Below are 21,794 nucleotides of genomic sequence, written 5' to 3' on the forward strand. Positions count from 1 at the left end.
TCATCATTCCTTTCTTTGAGCAGAGTTCAGAGGCCTTTTTCTTATATTTTCCTTTACATTATTATTTTGGTTATCATATAAATTGTTCTGGCTTGGCAAAGATGACAAAAACAGGAAACAGTATTGGGACCAATGTTAGATAACATAGGGAAAAGCAGATTTTCCTAAGGCATTCCAATAAGACTTCCTGCCAGGTTGACTTAGAATCATTAATCTTTGTGTCCAGTCATTCAGCCAGCTCTGGGCCCATCTAGTTGTATTATCATCTGGTCCACACCTCTCCATCCTTTCCACAATAATAATGTAAGATACTTCATGAAATGTTTTCTACAATATAGATAACTATATTTATAATATTCCCCACTCCCCCAGATTAATAATGCTTCCCAAAAAGGTTGTCTGGAATGTTGTGTTCTTGATGAGGGCATGCTGGCTTTTTGTAATCACTAAAAGGTTGAATGACTTGGCCATTCTAAATTTTTTAAATGTTCACTAACCATCTCTCAATTCACTAACAATCTCTTTAATGTACTCTAAAAAATTTTTAATTAATCTCACTATCCTATGGTTTCTAGATTCTGTTGTATTGTTTTTTATTTTTAATTGAATGACATTTGCCCTTTTCTAGACTTGAGGTACTTTTCCATTCTTCATTCTTTCAGTGTTTGAGGTTATAGTTCATCTAGGCTGGGTGACTTGAATTCATCAAAGGCAGCTTTCTCCTTCCTTCTCTTGGTTATCAACTCCCTATTAGCCATTTTTCCTGTCATTTCCAATGCAAATTCTCCTTGACAGAAAAAACAACAGAAGCAGCAAAATAAAAACTAAGCAGCTCTTTCTCCTCTCTATCAATTATCATTGTCTTTACTCCTCCAAGAAGCAATCAAGTCTCATCTCTGATTTTTCTCTTTCCCATAAGTTGTTTGAAAACAATAACAACAATGCTGGGTTTACTTCCAAGGCATCAATAGAAATTAACTCTCCGCTGTCTATAGACAGCTTAGCGTTTTTGCTTCTAAAGTCTGGCCAAAACAAAACAAAAAACAGCTAAAAGAGAAAGAAGCATCATCTGAGTATCTTGAAATGTTCTGGATATAAGGTCACTTTAAGTTGTGACCTTCTGTAAGGTAAGTGCAGATACTTGATAGATTGTTTTGCTAGGTGGTAGACTGGTTGGAGGTATCTCATATTTGCCAGGGAATTTAGGGTTAGAGAGCATCTCTTGTTCTTAGGCCTTCCCTTCTTCAACTCAATTTTAAAAAAATTAAGCCCTTCTCCAAGGAAAATATTGTCTCTACCTGTTTCTGAAGGAGAATAGACATATAGGGTGTAAGAAATAGCCTACCCCTGATTGTATATGATACAACAAAGTTTTCATTTTAAGAGCACCATGTCAATTTAAAAGTTAATGTCCATAATTCAGGAGCACTTGTCTTCAGCAGCATGGCTTAGTGGAGGGAGCACTAAATTTATAGTCAGAGCATGTGATTTCTCCTGCTGGCTCCATCATGCACTAGCTCTGTCACCTTGAGCAAGTCATTTCTTGAATTGGGTTCAAGTCACTTAACTTTGCTGGGCTGTTTCCTCATTTTTCAAGTGAAGAGGTTGGACTAGATGTTATCTGAGGTCCCTTTCTGGCTGTAGGTCTGTGATTTTACGATCTTGTAAACTCTGAGACTACTCCCTGATCTGTAAGTAACATTTTATTATCTAACCTACAGAGTCGTTATGAGAATGCATAAAATCAGGTGATGTGTGTAAAGTTCTTTGCAATTATAGTGCACTAAGTACTACTATTGTGGTTTTTTTAATTATCTTCCACTGCATCCCTACTCTGATGCCTCACTGTAGTAGGAAGGTAATCCTGAGTGTTTACAGTATATGCCAGTAAGGTCCAAGTTCTGGCAGGCCCGATCAGCTAGAAAGGCTTTCAATACATTCCTGGGATGGAACTTGTGTGGAAGTGCTGAGAAGCTCATCTCTAAAAAGTCTGGCAGGAGGGGCATGTTTCTGTTTTATTTTTGTTTGTTTGTTTGTTCTTAGCCACAGAAACAAATAAAGACCAGGTGATGTGTTGCTATGGAAAGACTGTTAGGCCAGCAAATCTAGGTTCAAATCCCAACTCTTCTATTTACCACCTGTGTGACCCTGAACAAGTCACAATCTCTCTGAGTTAGGTTGCCTCATATGTAAAATGAAAGGTCTGGACTGAATGACCTTCAAGGTTCTTCTAGCTCTGAATCTATAATTCTATGATCTCTAAAGGAGACAGACTGAATTGTGAGTGTGTCCATTGAAGGAAAGGGCAGTTAGCTGACACGGTGAATAGAGTACTGGGCCTGGAGCGAGGAAGACTCATCTTCCTGAGTTCAAATCCGGCCTCAGACCCTGGGAAAGACGCTTTACCCCATTTGCATCAGTTTCTTCATCTGTAAAATGAGCTGGAGAAGGAAATGGAAAAACCACTGCAGTATGTTTGCCAAGAAAATCCTAAATGAGATCACAAAGAGGCAGGCACAAATAAAATGACTGAACAATAACCATGAAGGAAAGTTTCCACACTGATAAAATTACAGCCCATCAAAGTTGTTTACATGCGTATGCATATGCATACTTGTATATATGTGTAGTCTTCAGAACAGCCACTTCTGCCATTAGAAAAAAAGGCTTAAAAACTGACAAGGAAACTTTGTTTTTTTTAAAAAATATATATTTTTATTGATATCATTTTTATGTCACGTACATTTCCCAGTATACTCTTCTCAATTACAGAGGACTGTCCCTTATGACAAAAAGTAAAAAGGAGAAGAAAAGTCACCAAACTTAACCCACAGTGACCCTATAAAAATTCCACATCCATCTTTCTCTCATCTCTGTTAAGACATGAATGTTAAGACAGAACTGGTGCCTTCTCATATCTCTTCTTTGGAGCCAAGTTCAGTATTTAGAATTTCAGTTATTCTTCTTTCCATCTCTAATTTTGTGCATATTATTTTCCTGGTTCAGCTTACTTCACATAAGCCCATAGGTGTTCCTATACTTCTCAGTATTTATCCTCTTTATCACCTCTTATAGCGCAGTAATAGTCCATTATGTTCATATACCACAGCTTGTTTAGCTATTGCCCAATTATGAGCATTGATGCTTTCTTCTAATTCTTTGCTACTGTAGAAGGTGGGACAGGGAAGCTTTTAAAGGACAATCTCTACTCTGGTGTGCATTGTCTGATGTATAGTATTATCAAACCAACTCCTTGCAAATGAATGACTTTTCAAGGTACTACCCATTTATGAGGAGCAAGTAACTATTGGCTAGACGGTAAGGGACACTACAGATTGGAGTGCTGATAGACTTGGGAAATAGGAAAAAATGTAAATTCTGACGTGCCTGTCCTAGAAAGATTGAGAATTTGGATCTCTCTTTGCCTGAAATACAGGCTGAGTGCTGGGCAGATTGCTTAAAAGTCACGTGAGAAGGATGCAGATTGAAGCATATTATTTACTCGCTTGTTCTCTCTCTCTCTTTTTTTTTTTGGTTTCTTTTTTCTCATGGTTTCTCCCATTGGTTCTAATTCTTTACAGCATGACTAATGTGAAAATAGGTTTAATATGAATATATATGTTGAGCCTATTTCAATTTACATGCCATCTTGGGGGGAGGGGAGAGATGGGCAGAAAATTTGGAACTTAAAATCTTATGGAAGTGAATGTTGAAAACTAAAAATAAATTAATTTATTTTTTAAAAAAAAGTCATGTGAGGTTTTGGCAGCAATACTTTGTTGCTTCCCAAAACAGGAAGTGGAATTTGCACCGTCAGATTCTAGGGTAGTAAAACTTCATTGAGACAGAACAGAATAAAGGAAGCTGATGATGTATGAGCATGAGCACAAGCTAGGGAGAGGGTAGCAAGGTATTCGTAAGCAATAATAAACTTAGGGGGGAAAAGTCTAATTTGTATGTATTGGTAAAATGAGAAACCCCCCTGTAGAACTTTCATAACTCTCCTCTAATTTCCTCAGCTTCTTCAATATGCTTACTAAATTTTGAATAGCAGAACTGGCTAACGTGAAAGAGTTAGCAAATCATGGCGACCGAATCTCTGCATCCCTTCTGATGTTTTTGTCTCATTTTCTGAATAGTATTTTCTTCTTTTCCCTCTGCAGGCAGTGATGGCCAGTGACTTTGCAGTTTCCCAATTCAAACACCTCACCAAGCTTCTACTTGTCCATGGACATTGGTGTTATACCAGACTATCTAACATGATTCTATATTTCTTCTACAAGAATGTGGTATGTGGCATTTGGGGATCTTGGCTCAACACTCACACATCACTCTCTTCTCTCTCTTATCAGTCCTGGTGCATTAAAGAATGGTGACAGCATCTTGAATTTTGATGGTTGAGGTCTGGGAAGGAGATGGCAGAACCATTAATTGCTTTATCAAAAATAATCAAGGAATGTCCTGTGTGTCAACTGCTGGCAGCAAATTGCTAGGCTTATCCATCAGTTCAGATTTGCTGCTTCCTGTACATTTAAATCCAATTAAGTCTTGTCTGGTTTATTTAAAATCTGATTTGTAATCCTCTCTAAAAGGGTTATGACAAGTGGAACTAAGAAATGTGTGATATTGTCCATTAGGAGAAATGGCTCCGACTTTGAAAAAATCTTGGATTTGCCCCCACCCAATTAGAGAGAACAGTATTGCATTCAGCCAAAAAAAAAAAAAAGAAAAGAAAAATGGCAACCTTCTGTATAGCTTAGTTCATTAGCAAGCCCTTACAGTTGTCATTTAAGTTGGGGTAGAAGACCACTGAGGTACATTCCAAAACTCAGATTCTAGGATTCTAAGAAGTACCTGCTTCACCAGGGGAGGTTGGAAGAGGAAGGCTGGAGATCTTTTGTGGCAATTAATAAGGAGTAAGGAGACCTTTTCTGATCCCCTCAATCCCCTAGGGGAAAGGTCTAGAATTTGAACTTGGAATTTTAGGTGTTGAACCAATAGTCAGGAAATCTGATTTCTGGTCTTGGCCCTGTCACTTCCAAGCTGGTGACTGGTAAGTCATTAAAATCTCACCCCTTCATTTTATATAGATGAGCAAACAAGTTTGGAAAGAGTAAGTGACTGTTAGGTTCCCTTCAAGCTAAAATTTTCTCATTCTAAATGGATACTTTGTGCTAATGATAATAATTATTTGGGTCAGCAGAATTTAGAACCAGTTCAGCTTTAGCTTTCTAAAACAAAACAAGAAAGCTCTCTCCTAAATATATAAAAAAAAATTGTCTCCATTGACATAAATTAGCTCCAGTGGGTTATTTTTAGATGGTTCAAACATGTATAATTTAGTGTTTTTTAAGGTAATAGGATTTTGTCTTAAAGCTTAGTGCCTTTCAAAAAAATGTTGATGATGAGAAAAACATTTGATCAAATGCTGACATTTTAAGAAAAGTATTTTTGCATTCATAAAGGAACATTCTGGTGCCTATGACTGACCTTGATGAAGGATTCATCTTTTAAATTAAAATCCAGAGTTTGGTGTTCCTGTGATCTTTCAGAAACCAAACCAGCTTTTCATAAATTCTTGAAAATATCTTAGAACTTTGATCATCAAAACCTGCAATTTTTACCTCGAGTGCTTCACCTTTCCTTTATCCCCAAAACCAACCTGTGTCTGAGCTAGAAAGGGATTATATATGCTTGTCCTTTGAGAAAGTCTTCATTCGTGGAGATTATCCAACCAAAGATTTAAGATCTTCCATAGCAATTCCACTCCTGGCAGCCTTTCAAAATGATATCACACTAAATGAATTTCTATTCGCTGCTCACTCAAGAGAGCAAATATAGGTATGGGGAGGTTCCATAGGCATTAGATGAGCTTTTCCTAAGACATTGTCCTTATAGGACAGCACAGAGCCTCTTGCCATTGGAACTCCCTGATACCTCTGAAACCCCTGAATTAAAAAAAATAAAATAATAGAACCATTTGCCCATTGCCATCCATATCAACCTCTGGGAGGATAAAGCCTTATGTTTAACACAATTAGCTTGTTCAGGGGATGAAATACTTAAATGGAGGCAATTGAGTGATATAATGGATAAAATACTAGGCCTGACATCAGGAAGACTTGAGTTCAAATCCCACTTCAGACACTAGTTTAGTGTCTCTTAGCTTCAGTTTCCAGATCCATAAAATAGAGATAATTCTAGCACCTACCTTAGCAAGTTATTGTGGGGACCAAATGAGAAAATACAGGAAGCACTCTGGAAACCTTTAAAAAAAACTACCTGAATGTTGGCTGTTATTTCTGTTATGAATTGTTGTTGCTAAATTTAGTGTTTTCCTTTTCATTTCTAGGCTTATGTAAACCTTCTCTTTTGGTACCAATTCTTTTGTGGGTTTTCTGGAACATCCATGTCAGACTACTGGGTTTTGATCTTTTTCAACCTCCTCTTCACATCTGTTCCTCCAGTCATTTATGGTATCCTGGAAAAGGATGTTTCTGCAGGGACCCTCATGCAGCTACCTGAACTTTATAAGAGTGGCCAGAAATCAGAGGTAGGTGTTAGAATCATATTCACACACATTGCGATCAATGAGAGGCAATGTCATAGAGTGGATAGAGAATCAAGCTTGGAGAGAAGGTGACCTGAATTCAAGTCTCCCTGTCACAAATTAGTTGTCTGACCATGGGCAAGTCAGTTAACTTCTCAGTGTCCCCAGGCAACTCTTTATACTTATAAGTTAGTTACTAAAGAGCTGCCCACTCAGATCATATCATTTTTCTAATTCCTGGCTTTCCTCTGCTGATTATCTCCAATATATTCAGTGTGTATTTTCTTTGTACGTGGTTGTTTTCATACTGTCTCCCCCCATAGACGATGGACTCCTTCAGAGCAAAGACGGTCTTTTGCCCTTCTCTGTATTCTCATAACTTAGCACAGTGCCTGGCACATAGGATAGTAGGTACTTGACAGGTGCTTGTTGCCTGTCTCACGGTTCTTCATCAGTTACTTGATTGATTTGATTTCAGAATAACAAGGATTTCTTCTAATGCAGTCACAAGTTCAGGGACAAGAATATAGGAGTATGAAACCTGGGGCCTCTGCAGGCTCTTGGCTTAAAGTCATAGAATCTCTTGAGGCAGTGTTCCTTTAGATGAAAATGTTCATGGTTGCTCTGACCTGTACTGTATTTTAAGGGCCCATTGTATGTGGGTTGACAGTTATAACTAGTGCTCTTCCTTGGGGGAGTTGAGATCATTTGTCCTGCTGGTAAACTTTGTTAACAGCCATTTACTTATTATGTGTCCTGTAGGGCTGGCTGGATTTTATGATGTGCTGGTAATAGGCTAGGCAGGGTCACATCATGCTGCCCTTGATATAAGGTAATTGTTGCATTTAATTCACCCTTCCCAGAAGTTGCCTTTCCCTTGAACTTGGCCTCCAAACACACTTTTTTTTAATGCTTTGATCATTTCCTGTCTTCACTGTTCTGAAACTTATTCTCCTGGGCTCCCTAAATCCCTTTTCCCTAATGTTGAAGAGGTCTGGAATGCCGACATGAAGTGATTGTCTTCCAGGATATAATATTCTATTACCTGTCTCCTATCACCCTTAAAGCCTCCTTTTCCATCCCCTACCTGTCTTCCTTTTCTCAAAGTTCCAACTGGTTTGGTTTCCCTTAACATCTCATTCATTTTATCTCAAATCTTCTCTCTTTACTTCCTCCTGTTGCCTGTCAGCATTGTTCAATCACAGTCCCGGGGTCTATGTCCACTAGCCAGTAGTAATAAATTATTTTAAGTTTAAAATTTTAAATTCAGATCCATGGATATTTAACAGCCACATACAATGAGTGAAACACTGTTCTAGGCACTGGGACTAAGACAAAAATACAAAAAAATCCCTAATCTCAGGGCATTAACCTTCTACTGTGGGGTACAAGATGTATATTGATAAAGAAATACAGGACAACTTAAAGAGCAATAAAGAATCTAAATCAGTGTGAAGCTGAACTATCAGAAAGTTTTGCCTGCATTGAGACTGAAAGCTAGGGATAAGAGATGGTGGTGAAGGGGATTTGGGGTAGGACAAAAGCATCCATGGCTGCACAAAGGGAAGAATATAGAAGCTTGAGTTGGGGGTCTGTATGGCAAGTAGACCAGTTTGGTTGGGATGAAGAGTGAGTGAAGGTAAATGGTGGGAAATGCAGAGCCAGTGTGGTGTCGGTCATGGACTTTGAGTCAAGAAGACCTAGATTCAAACCCTGTCTTGTCTGTCTCCTAGCTGGGTGTCTCTGGTCAAGTCACTTAACCTCTTTGTGCCTCAGTTTGCTCATGTATAAAATGAAGAGATTGGATATAATAATCTATAAGTTTCCTTCCAGCTCTAATATCCATAATATTAAGTCTGAGGGGTCAGTGGATTCATCTTGTGGAGAGCTAGAAGTATGAGGCTGAGAAGTTTGCGTTTTATTCTAGAGGCAACATGTTGCCACTAAAGATTTGTGAGTAGGAGAGTGACACGATGCAATCAATGCCTTAGAAAAGTTGGTGGAGTATGCAGAAGGGAGAAATTGGAAGCAATGAGGGCCCTTTTAGGTGACATGAATTTATTTATAGTGGGTCCAGTTGGCACAATTGAGTGACTTTTTCTGGAAGCATTTTGTTTTGGAGTAAGGGAGGGGGTAACTCAGGGTCGTGGTTTGGTTGGACAAGGGGGCAATTTAATAGGATTTGTTGTTGTTCAGTTATTTCAATCACGTCTGACTCTTTGTGTCCTTGTTTGGGGTTTTCTTGGCAAAGATATGAAGTGGTTTGCCATTTCCTTCTTCAGCTCATTTCAAAGATGAGGAAATTGAGGCAAACCGGGTTAAGTGACTTGTCCACGAGGCCAGATTTGAACTCAGGAAGATCAGTCTTCCCGACTTCAGGTTCTGTCACTAGCCACTATGGTGCACATCTAGCTGCACCATTTAAGAGGATAGGGTATTGCTAAACTGATCAAGACTATGAAGGGATGAAAGTAAGATCAGAGCAGATGGGGAGGACCAAGAGGGATAAAGGGATTGGGAGTCAGAATGAGGATTAATAAATTTAGAATAAGTAAGGGGGAATGAAAGGGCAGAAAGTTATGATGAGTGAGAGGAATTTTAGAATTCGGAGTTAGGGAAGATAGATCTAAATCATGACCTTATTTTAACACTAAATCTTTCCCCCTCAGACTACTGGGATTCTTTCAAGTCCTTCAACTCTTAACACATTCTCTTCTTCTAGAGTCTGTTTCTTTGCCTCATTCTAGAAATTGGTTCTGGAAAGTGAGGGGGAAAAATCTCTTATCCTTGCTGTGGAATTGCTTAAAAAAAAAAGCAGACCAGGAACCACGAGTCTTCACTATATTGATTATCCAAAAGACCACAAAAAATATTTATAGATATGAAAATGCAGAATGGGTTTGTAAGAAAAAAAAAGAATACCCAATATATACTTGTATATTTATTGTAGTTATTTTATGTGGAAGATAGCATCATATTTTACAAATTTGCTTGAACCTCCTTTTGCATTTGGGGAAAATGAGAAACGAAAAGGCCAAATTAGAAAGAGAAAATGATTCTGGAGTCTGTTTGAAGGAAAGGGCTTTTTGTTTAGCTAATAGTAGGTTCTAACTACCAGCAAGAGGCTCTTTCTATACTCTTTCAGCTCTTCCTCATGAGGAGATAAAAGCAGAGATGTGAAATGGGCAAGAAGAGCTTCTCCAGACTTTTTCATTCCATTTCCCCTGTGAGCCCATCCTGTCTCTGACTTCCATCCTCCACCCAAAGCCTAGCTGGTTGAGAGAATGATGGGTGGCATTTGCAGCATTTTCTTTTATGATCAAGAAGCTATCCATGCTTCTTTTGTTGTGGCATTTTATTCTTATCCCAATTTATCTCCCTTCCACTTAATATCTATTTCATTTCCAGGCGTATTTACCATTCACATTCTGGATCACCTTGCTGGATGCCTTTTACCAAAGCCTGGTTTGCTTCTTTGTGCCTTACTATGTGAGTACACATAGAAATATATTTATTTCTCTTTTCCCTCTTCTGCTTTGTTTAATAAGATTTACCCTGCTATGCTGGCCACCTGTTATCAACCCACAACTAAGTTCCTTTTTTTTTCGTTTCATTTGTAGACCTACCAGGGCTCGGACATTGACATCTTTATGTTTGGGAACCCTCTGAACACTGCAGCTCTATTCATCATTCTTCTCCACCTTGTAATTGAAAGTAAGACTTTGGTGAGTGGAAACATACAGCACTGACCTCCATTGTTAGGAACCTTGGACAGCTCTTGATGCCTAGATGCAAAGGGAGTTCTACAGAGAAGGGCAATGACAGGGAAAACAGTGATGTTTGTGGCTTCACGTGACACTTCGCAGTTGTCAAGCTTCATGGAGCAGGCTTGGATAAGTGACCCAAGAAGTTATAAAAAACCCCTGTTAGATGGACCAGGGATTTATCATAATCCTAACAAGGGGCTGCTAATGAATGTGAGGCTCAGGCTCAGAATGTAGGCAAGTGTTATGGAAATATCCCAGGGTAAGTAAGAGTAAGAAGACCTGAATTTGATTCTTCACTGTACAACTCATTGTGTGACCTTGAGCAAGTCCCTTCACTATTTTCCACTTGGTTTCTCATCCGTAAAATACAGGTGATGAACTGATCAAATGGGCTGATAAAATGTGCATAAGATATTTTCTAAACTACAAAGTGCTATAGAAATGTGAGATGTTTATTATTCCACCTTTTAGCCACAATAAAAGTGATACCAGTTTTTCATCTCCATGGTGAGTGAATCAGTGCTAGCCAAGGTGAGATGACATTTTTGTTAAATATAGCCCCTGACTAGGTAGGAATATTAAGAGGTGGGGGGGAAATGAGAGGTAGAAAGAGAATTTCTATTTTTTTATAACTTCAGCATGGCTGATGTTTGTTGAAATAGGGGTCTTTTTGCTCTATTGAAACATAGTAATGTAGCATTTGCTGTATTTTAGTGGTTGGTAGCTTCTTGTCTTAGTCCAAAAGGAATTTTGTTATACTTAGATTTGTTTGTTTTTTTTTAAGTTGGTGAAGCTCTATGATATAAAATAATTTTTTAAATAATTTTTTTTCCTTCAGGTTGGTAAATCCCTACAGATGTGGGGAAAGAAAAAAAAAGAGGAAAAGTAGAATTTCTTTGGAATGACCTGGCCCTTGGTGCCTTTTTTTCCTTTCTTGAAATCAATGTGTTTTAAATAAGAAAATCTGGAAGGAGTTACAAGTCAAGCAGTCAGCTTCTTTTAGTGCTTGCTCTAACCAAGCAGGGCTCGAAATGGAAAGGTGTTATGTATGCCGAGGTGAATGGCTTTTCATAAATCTTTTTAGAAAACCAGATGGATTGAGCAAGGGAAAGCTTCAAAATGAAATCCTTTTGTGGTTTTATATAACCCAAATTGAAAAACTGCTCGGTTGGCTGCCACAGGAGATTCAGAGGTGGGAGGGAAAGGATGGGTTAGGCTAGCCTCCCTCCAATTTGCCAGCTTGTTCAGCATCACGTCTACTCTAATTCCTTCTACCTGTGTTTCATGCAGACCCCACCATATCTGCTTCTTCATTTTTTTTTTTTTTTTTTGGTCCTGCTTTCAGCCCAGACTTTAGCTAAGGAGAAAACCTAATTGTTTCTGAAATGAGTGAAATTCAAGAAAGCCATTAAAATACTTATCAGAAATTCTGAGTCAAATCCTTTTAAAAGAGGCATTGCCTTGGGGCAAAGGTTGTGGAAGGGAAAACCTGAGAACCCCTGCTTTAGATCCATGAAAAAAAAAATCACAGAATTGACTTAAACAAAAAGAATAGTTTCTGTCTAAATGATTTATATTGATTAGGGCAGATAAGAAATGTGTGTGCTTCTTGTGAAATCAGTACACAGGGAAAGAATACTCAATACTCCAGGGAAATAAGCTGACTAGATTGACTAGAAACATATATGGCTTGGGAGTTCACAAAACTGAATAGTCAAATAAGAGGACTGGAGTATTATTCCTACTATGTATTTTAAAATACAACCTCTAGAGCAAGGGTTTTTAAACATTTTTATGTCTCTGACCTCCTTTTCAGTCTGATAAAAACCTGTGGACCCCCTTCTCAAAATAACGTTTTTAAATGCATAAGTAAAATGCATAGGGTTACAGAGGAAACCAATTATCTTGAAATAGTTATCCAAATATTACAAATTCTAAGTTTATCAATGCCTCCACGCCACTGAAAATCTTCTCACAAACACTAGGTTAGAGATTTCTCATAACTGGGAGCCATGATTATGTTTGTGAGACAAATGATTCTGCAAATCAGTTTTAGTGGAAATCAATCAATTTATCTATATAAATAGCTCTTGAGATTTTAGTTCAGCACTTTCACACTTTATCTACCAAGCTAGGTTAGAAATGAAGTTCGTGCAAGTCCAGTGGGTTTTGCCAGGCTGTGAAACCCAGGCAGTAAGGGAGGGAGTTTGATGTTTTATTTACATCCTCTGCTTTTGTTCCCTTGCCTTGCAGACTTGGATTCACATGCTGGTCATTGGAGGTAGCATCTTACTGTACTTTTTCTTTGCCTTGGTGTTTGGAGCAATGTGTGTGACTTGCAACCCACCATCTAACCCCTACTGGATCATGGAGGAGCACATGATGGATCCAGTGTTTTATTTAGTCTGTGTCATCACAACTTGTGTTGCTCTTCTCCCCAGGTACGATGTAGGTTTCACAACCTAAATGACTTAAGTAAAGTCATAGAACAGGAAGGGGCTTTGAGAGATTGTGTGATCTATTCTGCCCTTTTTCATTTAGGTCATTTTCTACCTCAGTCACTTCAAGGCAAATGGCTTAAAGACAATGTCTCAGGAACCTCAAACTATTGCATTTTAGGGCTTCACAACCATCACTTTTTTATACCCTAAACTGTTCTTTTTCTATTCTCCCCTACCCAATATGATAGCTCTGGAGATAAGAATACTATTAAATTTCACCTGTTTAGAATTGTTTACAAATCTACTTTCTCATATAGCAGTTTAAAAAAAAAGCTACATTTATACCTTTTCTACTATGATGACAGAACAGAGATGACATTTCTCACAAGGATCTATATAGCACAATACTAAGTTCACATTTGGTAAATGTCTTCATCACTGCCATTAATTAATTTCTCTAATCTTAACGTTATAGTTTTTATATTTATTGCTTTTTTATTGAATTCACACATATGCCCTGCCTCACCCCCATGCTCATTCCTATCAACATCTTTCAAATTATTTAAGCTTTGAAAGTATCCATGTGTATGGGGGGTTTTTTTACTTGCTAAACACTTCATTTTCTTTTTTAAAAAACTGGCAGATATTTGCCAACATTTTCAGCACAGATGTTAATTATAACTTTTTAATATTTTTCACTTCTTCGGAAAGTCAGTGCCCAAGTCACACCCATCCAGCCAAATCTTCCAACCCCTTACTTTTCCCGTATTAATTAAAAGAAAAAGAACAAGCAGAGAGAATTTAAAAAAAAAAGTCTCTGCCTTAGAGATACCACCATTCCCATCTTTGATCCTCAATGCATTAGAACTGATTAAAGAATCATTAGTCAAATTCCAAATCATATGACCAAAAAGATAGAGGATTAGACCTTTCCTTCGATCAACCTCTCCAAAATACAGCGTGAGCACAAGTTAGGCATTAATTTATGGAGTTTTTAACCTTCTTTTGGGTTCTCAGTTGTCCCTGACCATGGAGCTGAAATCACTTTATCTTTGGCACACAATTTCTATTTTGGAGAGGTTGATCGAAGGAAAAAATAAGGGGTTGGTTATCTGACTTAGGAGCTTGCAATAAAACCCAAACACGTGCCCCCACCTGTCCTCTCTTTACAGTGCCATGGAGATATACCCTCCAAACTGCAAAAATTTGCTGAACTCTCACTAGTCAGCACTTCAGCAGTGTTCTATGCTGCAGAGCCCTACAAGAGGGCAAATGAAAAGAGCTAATAGGGGAGGACACAGGTCTGGGCTTGTAATAGAGTACAATTCCATCTCCTGACCTGGCCTCCTTCCCATACAAACTCTGAGAGAAATCTGCCCAGGCTGCAACAGCACCAACATGATAGCGCTCTGTAAAGCTGGGCCACACACTAAGGAAAAAGGACCGGACACCAGGTTGGGGGGGGGTGGGGGGAGAGGAAGGTAGGGAATTGTAGCACTTCACTAAGCCTAAGGGAAGTAGCCTAGCATCTTAATGAGTCCAGTTCTGTCTCCCCAGAAGTCACTTGGGGCAGAGACCTAGGTTTGATGAAGCACGAATTGCCCAGTATAGGAAGACACTGATATACTTTGAGATCTAGCCTCCAAGGAAACCATCATCCACACAGGAGAGAGACAAAGTGAGAAAAAGGGGGGGAAAGATACAGAGAAGAAGAAATTCCAAAACCTTGAGTATAAGCAGATAAATGAAAAATTCTCCAAAGAACTACAGAATATTCACAACCACATGAGAATGCTCCAAATCACTAAATAAGAGAATTGTAAGAAATAAAACAACCTTGAGGTTTCACCTTATACCTTGCAAATTGGCAGAAGTGACAAAAATTGGCATCAGTCTGTATAGAACAATATACACAATGACTACAAGACTATAAGTGGAAAGAACTACACAGCCCAGAATCAAAAATGAATGCAGCAAAACCATAAAGATTAAATGTGTGACTCGAATGAAGAGATAATGGTAAACGTTCCCAATACAACCCTTCATGGAGGTTGGAGATCCACAGGCACTGCACAGCTTTCAAACTTTTTCAGTGTGCTAGTTTTCACCTCTTTTTCTTTCTTTTATTTTTGTCTTTAAAAAACATTATTTGTTATATGGGATAACTCTCTGGGAAAGGGAAAAAGGTACTGGGGAAAACTATGATGATGTAAAAAAAAAAGACACTAATGAAACTTTTTTTTTAACTGATTAGGGGCTCCTTCATTGGCATATGTGCCTCCCATGATCTTCCTGTGGCCCTGATTCATTGGCCTACTCCTCTAAAAGGATTACATTTGATGATTACCATCTAATTTACTCAGAAGTGCAGGTTTCCTCACCCATATTACTATGACTTTTATTTAAATTGGATGTGTCTCCAATTGGATGGTAGCCAATAGGGTACCCTGGAAGCCTGAAAATAGTGAGGGAGTGATATTCCCACACTTCTGGTGGAGATATGCCCTTGTGCTTCTTTTTTTTTTTGTTTTTTTGTCTAGCTAGAAAGTACTTTCTGGATTTGCCAAGCTATTTCTGAGACACTTAAAATTAATTTCATAATGCTGTTTGTCCCCTAGGTTTATATACAGAGTTCTGCAGGGATCACTATTTCCCTCTCTGATATTAAGAGCTAAGCACCTTGATAAACTTACTTTGGAGGAAAGGAATGAAGCTCTCAAAAAGTGGAAAGAGGCCAGAAGGATGACAGTTGTGCATTCTGGTGCTACAGACACCAAGAAGCTAGGAAGAGGGAGAAACTCGGGCTCTTCTTGTGACTTCTCAATGACAGCAGCATCTTTTTGGACCAAGCAAAGAGACTCTCCCGTATTCAAAGCTACTTCAGATATAAACAATGCCTCAGGGATGGGTATGAAGGTTGTACCAAGTAGTGAACATCCTCTACGGAACAGCACTCAAAAATGAAAAGAAAAGAATGTTTCTTTTAATTTGGAATGGAAAAGAAGGAAATGCTTCCTTACCAAACAAAAAAAAAAGAGTGACTTAAATTGTTTCTTAAAGAACATGAATGTTTTAATAGGCTATGACAAGCCTATGTAAAATATGTTCTATGTGTGGAATTTTAAAGAAGAGATTAAAAGGTTGATCTGGGTAGAGTTTTAATTTGATTCATTGCTGGAATCAAATGGTCTTATGGAAGGTTTTGGATTTTGTAAAAGCATTTTAATTGACTTAGAAATGCAAACTATTTGAAGAGGGAATTAAATAAAATTTAAAATTTCCATTTCATTTGGAGACTATTAAAGAAGATAAACACATGCATATTACTGGCATTTTCCAATTTAAGAATAGGTCAGGTCCAAAAAAAACCTATTTGCATATCAGTCTTTTGGAAATTAGAACACCTTTCTCACATAGAAACAATGTTATGCATGGTGTTTCGTTTCCTAGGCCAGCCTACAATAAATCCATTTAACCTATAATGTAACAAAAATAGTAACGTAAGTCCAAGAACACCACTCTCTTTCCCCAACTCCTCCAACCTCTAGGTAGATCACTTCCCAGGTGCCTTGAGTTAGGAAACAAAGAACATTTATTCCCATTGGGGCTCAGATTCCTCCCACTGTCTGTTCCTGTGTTGGGGTTATTTAAGCCAAGAGTTTGTAAATTGGGGGAATGCCAGTACTTGTAGATCCATGGCAGCGTTGACAACAAATAAAATATTCTATTCAAGAGCAAGTCTCAAAAAAAAAAAAACACCTTGTAGTGTTTGTTTTTTAAAATTTCATCATCTCTTCTTTCTGCTGTCATGTTCTCCAAAAACAGGGCAATGCACAGCTAATACCTGGGATCAGCTTGGTACAAGAGAAATAATATTGGATTTGCAGTTCAAGGTTAGGACTAGACCTGTGATATCGTTGCCATAGGGAGCTCCCCAGGTGAGAACATTCCCTCTTCCAATGTAGGTTGACTCTTCCTCTGCACCCTCGAGTTTTAGAGAGCCTCCTAGAGCACCAAGAGGTTAAGTGACTTACCCGTGGTCACACAAGCAGTATGGGTCAGTGGTTAGACTTGACTCCAGGTCTGACTTTGAGATGTGCTCTTTGTCTACTGTGCCAGGATTCCTTTGGAACCCAAGTTCAAAATCTACCTATTCCGTGTGCTATGTTGCCCCATCAGTTTAGTGAAGGAGTTGGTTGGATTATAATGTCTATACTTTAGCTTCCAATTTTACATCTATGAAGCTGTGATTAGGCAAGATGCATTATGGTATGAGAAGACTCTCTCTGAGACTCTTCAAAAACCTTTTTGAAAATGCATTTTAAGACAGCAAGCCATCTGCCGTGGATGTTAATATAAATATATATGTTGGTTATTTATAATGACTGTACCATATAAAACACAAACTCATGTGACATACAGAATCATTCTGATAAAATGATAAAAAAATGACTTGGGCCTAAAATGGCATTATTTGTACACTCAATCAGCTTAATCCAATTATGACTAGTATTAAGACTAAGATAAAGGGATCTAAGCAAGCCTTCTCTTTCCCCATGTTTTTCTCTTGACAAGCAACCTCAAGGATAGAGAGTGACTGCTCCAGAGTTTTATCTTTCTTTGCCGTGGGAGTAGGCATTTGAGGCTTTCTTATCTCTTTTTTTAAAATTTTTTTTCTAGGCAGTTGGAGTTAAGTGACTTTCCCAGGGTCCCACAGCTAGTAAGTGTCAAGTGTTTGATCTGAGGCCGGATTTGAACTCAGGTCCATCCTGACTTCAGGGCTGGTGCTCTATCCACTGCACCATCTAGCTGCCCCTCTCATCTCTTAAGATACTGGAAGGTAAGAATGGGCAGATAGTACTAGAGGAGAGAGTAGTCTTTAAATGTCTGCAAGATGAATTTGTATAATCATGAGATCTTTAAAAGCATTAATATTTGTAGTATCTAAAATATTTAAGTTTTACATTCATTCGCCCTTGAATAATCCAGTCACAGTTTTAAGAATATAAAGATCCAAGCTGGGGCAGCTAGGTGGCGCAGTGGATAGAGCACCGGCCCTGTGCTCCTGAAGTCAGGAGGACCTGAGTTCAAATCCAGCCTCAGACCAAACACTTGGCACTTACTAGCTGTGTGACCCTGGGCAAGTCACTTAACCCCAATTGCCTAAAAACAAAAAACAAAAACAAACCAAAAAAAAAAAAAGATCCAAGCTACTTTAACCCCAAAAGATCACAATGAATGTTGTAGACAATTTTGAGTTAGATATTTATGGTCACTTCAAAAGAAGGTTTCCTAAATTATGCTTCCTCCACTGCTGAAGGAACTGGATTCTCCAAAGGTCCATTACCTCAGTGGAATCAGAGTGCTAACCTAGGAAGAAAAAACTTCAGAGGATATGGCGATCAGGGATTGTTGCTTTGATTAGTTTCTCCAGGGATGGCTGAAATCACGTTTACATTTAGATCTACATGATAAATGTAATCAATGATGGGAGGAATAGCTTATAAGGATCACCACCCCTAGAAAACAATGAATGTCTCAAGTGCTACCTCCACCTAGGTCTCAATGCTAAATGCATGACCTAGTTTACATTTTGCCTCTGAGCCTGAAAAGTATTGAAATTTCTTTTTTGTTGTTGTTAGAGTTCACAATTCAGCAGAAGGTTATTCTTTATAAAAGAATTTTCCCATGTGTCTTTATTTCTTCTTTATCTTTATTGAAACTTTTGTTCTAAATTGTTTTATGATCTCTTCCCCACCCACCCAGCCACCTTGAACTACTGACACACGTGAGTAAGTTGATGCTTACCAACATGTTAAAACAACTGAGCACAATTCCAACATGTTCAATAAACTTATACTCATAGGTGTTTCCTTGAATAAGTTTCATGGCAACAAAGAGTTCCCACGAATTAAATAAAACAGGAGTGTTATTTAGGAACGGGTATTTTTCGTTATTGCCTAATAGGTAAGAGAATTGCTGTGGAATTTACATTTGGAGATCAATTTCACTTCAGATTTCCTACCATTCAGTGTGGTTAAGAACAATAATCCTCAACCCAACTATTCCACTATACTGGAGAAGAATCTTGATGATCAGATTTTCATCTCTTATAAATCTTTGGAGGAAAAAAAAGTCTATGTCAGGATGTGCCTAAGTAAAGGCTATGTCTTAGAGGGGAGTCATTACTTCAGATAGAGATCCAAATATCTGACCTCTAATTTCCCTCACCAACCAGATTTTATGATTTTCTAGAGTAGATGTCCTCAGATACCAAAGATGAAAATCTACTCTTTGATTCACAGAACTCTAGATGATGCTGCCTAATGTGGAAAGCAAAAGCCACTTCAACACACCCTTGACTTTTTGTTGTTCTTGTTCATGGGGGAAAAATTAGAATTTGCCATCTCAGGGAGAATTTATGTTTTAGGGAAGGGTAAAAGACAGGGTGGTGAAGTGAAGAGAGCCCTGGATTTGAAAGATTTGGTTTGAAAGATTATAGATTTTTGAGCTTGAATTCTACTACTGACTAGCTATGTGATTTTCATCTCTGTGCGCTTCCATTTTTTCCATCTATAAAATGAGGGTGTTAACACTACTGAAATTCCCTTTTGTGTTTCCAGTGAAAATGAGCTTCATTCTAGATTTGTGGTTGTCTCTGTCTATTTGTCCACATATATGGTCCACTCATTTATAATAAAACTGATTCAGAATATAATTCTTAGGATGATAAAAAATTATCTTGGCTTTATCTGGAAATAAAACCCATCATTAAAGTACAGACAGCAAACATACAAGTCTTAAGGGTAAGTATTGCTAGTTCAACAGGCAGTATGGTAAGGCTGAAGTAGTGGAGAGGTAATAAATAAATAAAAACCTGGTTGGGGTGGGAGGCAAATTCTGTCCCAGCAATCGATTCCTTAAGTAGACACTGTTTCTACCTCCTATGAGCCATCACTCCCTATTTCCACCTCAGCAAAACTCTACTCCCCATCAGGTGCCTTGCCAATAAGGAGCGATACTACCTGCCTTGCCTTACAGGGCTATTGTGAGGACCAAATAAGGGTGTGTGTTTGTGAAAAAGCTTGGTAATCATAAAGCGCTATGTAACATAAAGCTATGGTTAACAGAAAGAGTATGTTTAGTATGAAGATTATTTAGACATTTTTTTTTCTGCAATTTCTAGTGGTTTATGTATTGGTTGGCTTTTGCATTTTGCAGGTAATTGATTCAACTGTGGAGAATGGCCCAGCATCAGTCAATTTTCTAAGCAGATTCTTCAATCAGCACATTTCCTAGAGGAATTACATGTTGTGTGTGATTCTGGCTTGCCATTAAAAACTTAACAACCTTTTGCACAAGGTCAGGGCTTTTGGAAATGCATTCAATAATACAAGATTCAATTTTTACAGTGAAAAATTTCACACACTTTTGCCATAGGCTTTGATACATTTTAAGAAAGTCAATTGTTTGTGATGCGTGCTGAAACCATTGCGGTACTAAAGTGATGGGTAAATACTCATGTCTCCAGTGGGAAGCAAGACAATCATGATGGCATGAAGTTCACATAAAAATGCAGTAATTAGATTTATACCCTACTGACATGGATGCTTGCTCAAGATCCAAGGATAAAGAGGCAGGATTCAGAAAGGAAGCATCCGTGCTCAATACCTTTCAGAGCATGTGTTGGGTTTTAATAAAGTTGTGTGGGATTTGACCTACTGACTCTTGAAAATCAGGTAGACAGTTGGGCAGTTGAAATTCTGTGGAGCAAAACCGTTGGCTTGAGCTCAAACAGCTGGAATTACTCTATTTTATCCTGGTTTGTATTAGGACTGACAGTATTGAAGAAGAATTTTTTAAAAGTAGGTCAGTGGAAGGTAGCTGTCGGCAGCAGCTTTGGACCTATTGCAGGAGATGACTGTCCTGTAAATATTTCTTGATAGGCATATGGTATACAGATTAATAATGTATAAACAAGATATTAATACATAAGCTAATATATTAATATGTAAGCAGTCATGAAGAAGAAAAACATGGTTTACTGCTTTGGAGTTAAGGAAATCTCTATGTTTCATCATCTCATACTATAAGAATGAAGTCTTTCCTTGAAATTACTTATCTATGTCAATTTCTTTGGATGACTTTTGCAACATTTTTTACACATTAAAATTAATTGTATTTTGATTTTAAAGCTTACATTTAGTAGAAAATGATGGTGACTTCACTGAGTCAAAAACTCTAAATATCTCATTGAAATTTCTAAGTTGTTATCAACAGAACCATTCATATGACATTGTTTTTTGTAAACTGTAACATAAACCTATATGCCCTTTGAAAGAGCTAGATCCTATAATATTTTAGAAATTAATTCCAGCTCTGGGTAAGTTTTTTCTTTTGCTTGTGGAACTAAAAGTCATACAATTTTCAAAGCAAAGAAAAACCTTTCTTTTCCACTTAAAAAAAAAAACCTTCCTGATTCTCCAAGAAGCAGCTGTGTAATTAAAAATGTCCCAAAAGCACTACTCATTGTTCAAGTTATTATTAAATGGATCTAAGGCTTGGTCCCACAAAAAAAAAACCCTATAAAATTTACTCATATTTCATAGAAATCAGTTAAATATTCTCTCTTCTACCACCTTGGGGAAAGGTAATTTTAGGGTAGAGAACCCACCAGGGGTTAGAGATATAATTACCTCTCTGCCTGTAGGGTTTCATCAAAAGACGAGGTTATAATTTTTATTTCTCTTATTTAGAATAACTATATTATACACATTTTGGCTTAACAAGAATTGAAATAAAACTGGCCAGTAATTACATTCACTGTGAGTCACTGTAGTTGTAATAGTGTTAACAACACATATGCTCTTGCTATAGTTATGGGACTTATAGCTATCGTCTTGAAGAAAAAATTCACATTCTTGATTCCTGCAGACTATGGCCAGTGTCAAGATTTGTTTTTTGAACTACAAATATGTGTACACATAGAAAAACAGTATAAAAATACATTTATAAAATTACAAATATTATCTTTAC

The 21,794-nt window shown here is 37.8% G+C and overlaps 1 protein-coding gene across 1 annotated transcript in view; it reads left to right on the top strand.

Annotated features, from left to right (window-relative positions):
• ATP10D (ATPase phospholipid transporting 10D (putative)) overlaps positions 1-16,490 on the top strand; it is a 115,463-nt gene extending 98,973 nt beyond the window's left edge. Inside the window, exons 18-23 of the mRNA XM_027836062.1 lie at positions 4,164-4,289; positions 6,353-6,553; positions 9,959-10,039; positions 10,171-10,275; positions 12,571-12,758; positions 15,377-16,490. Of these exons, the coding sequence (XP_027691863.1) occupies positions 4,164-4,289; positions 6,353-6,553; positions 9,959-10,039; positions 10,171-10,275; positions 12,571-12,758; positions 15,377-15,722 (1,047 nt within the window). The 3' untranslated portion in view covers positions 15,723-16,490. The remainder of the gene's footprint in view (positions 1-4,163; positions 4,290-6,352; positions 6,554-9,958; positions 10,040-10,170; positions 10,276-12,570; positions 12,759-15,376) is intronic.
• Positions 16,491-21,794: the final 5,304 nt, after the last annotated feature.

Source organism: Vombatus ursinus, unplaced genomic scaffold (assembly GCF_900497805.2).
Source record: "Vombatus ursinus unplaced genomic scaffold, bare-nosed wombat genome assembly UNPS02014818.1, whole genome shotgun sequence".
NCBI lineage: Eukaryota > Metazoa > Chordata > Mammalia > Diprotodontia > Vombatidae > Vombatus > Vombatus ursinus.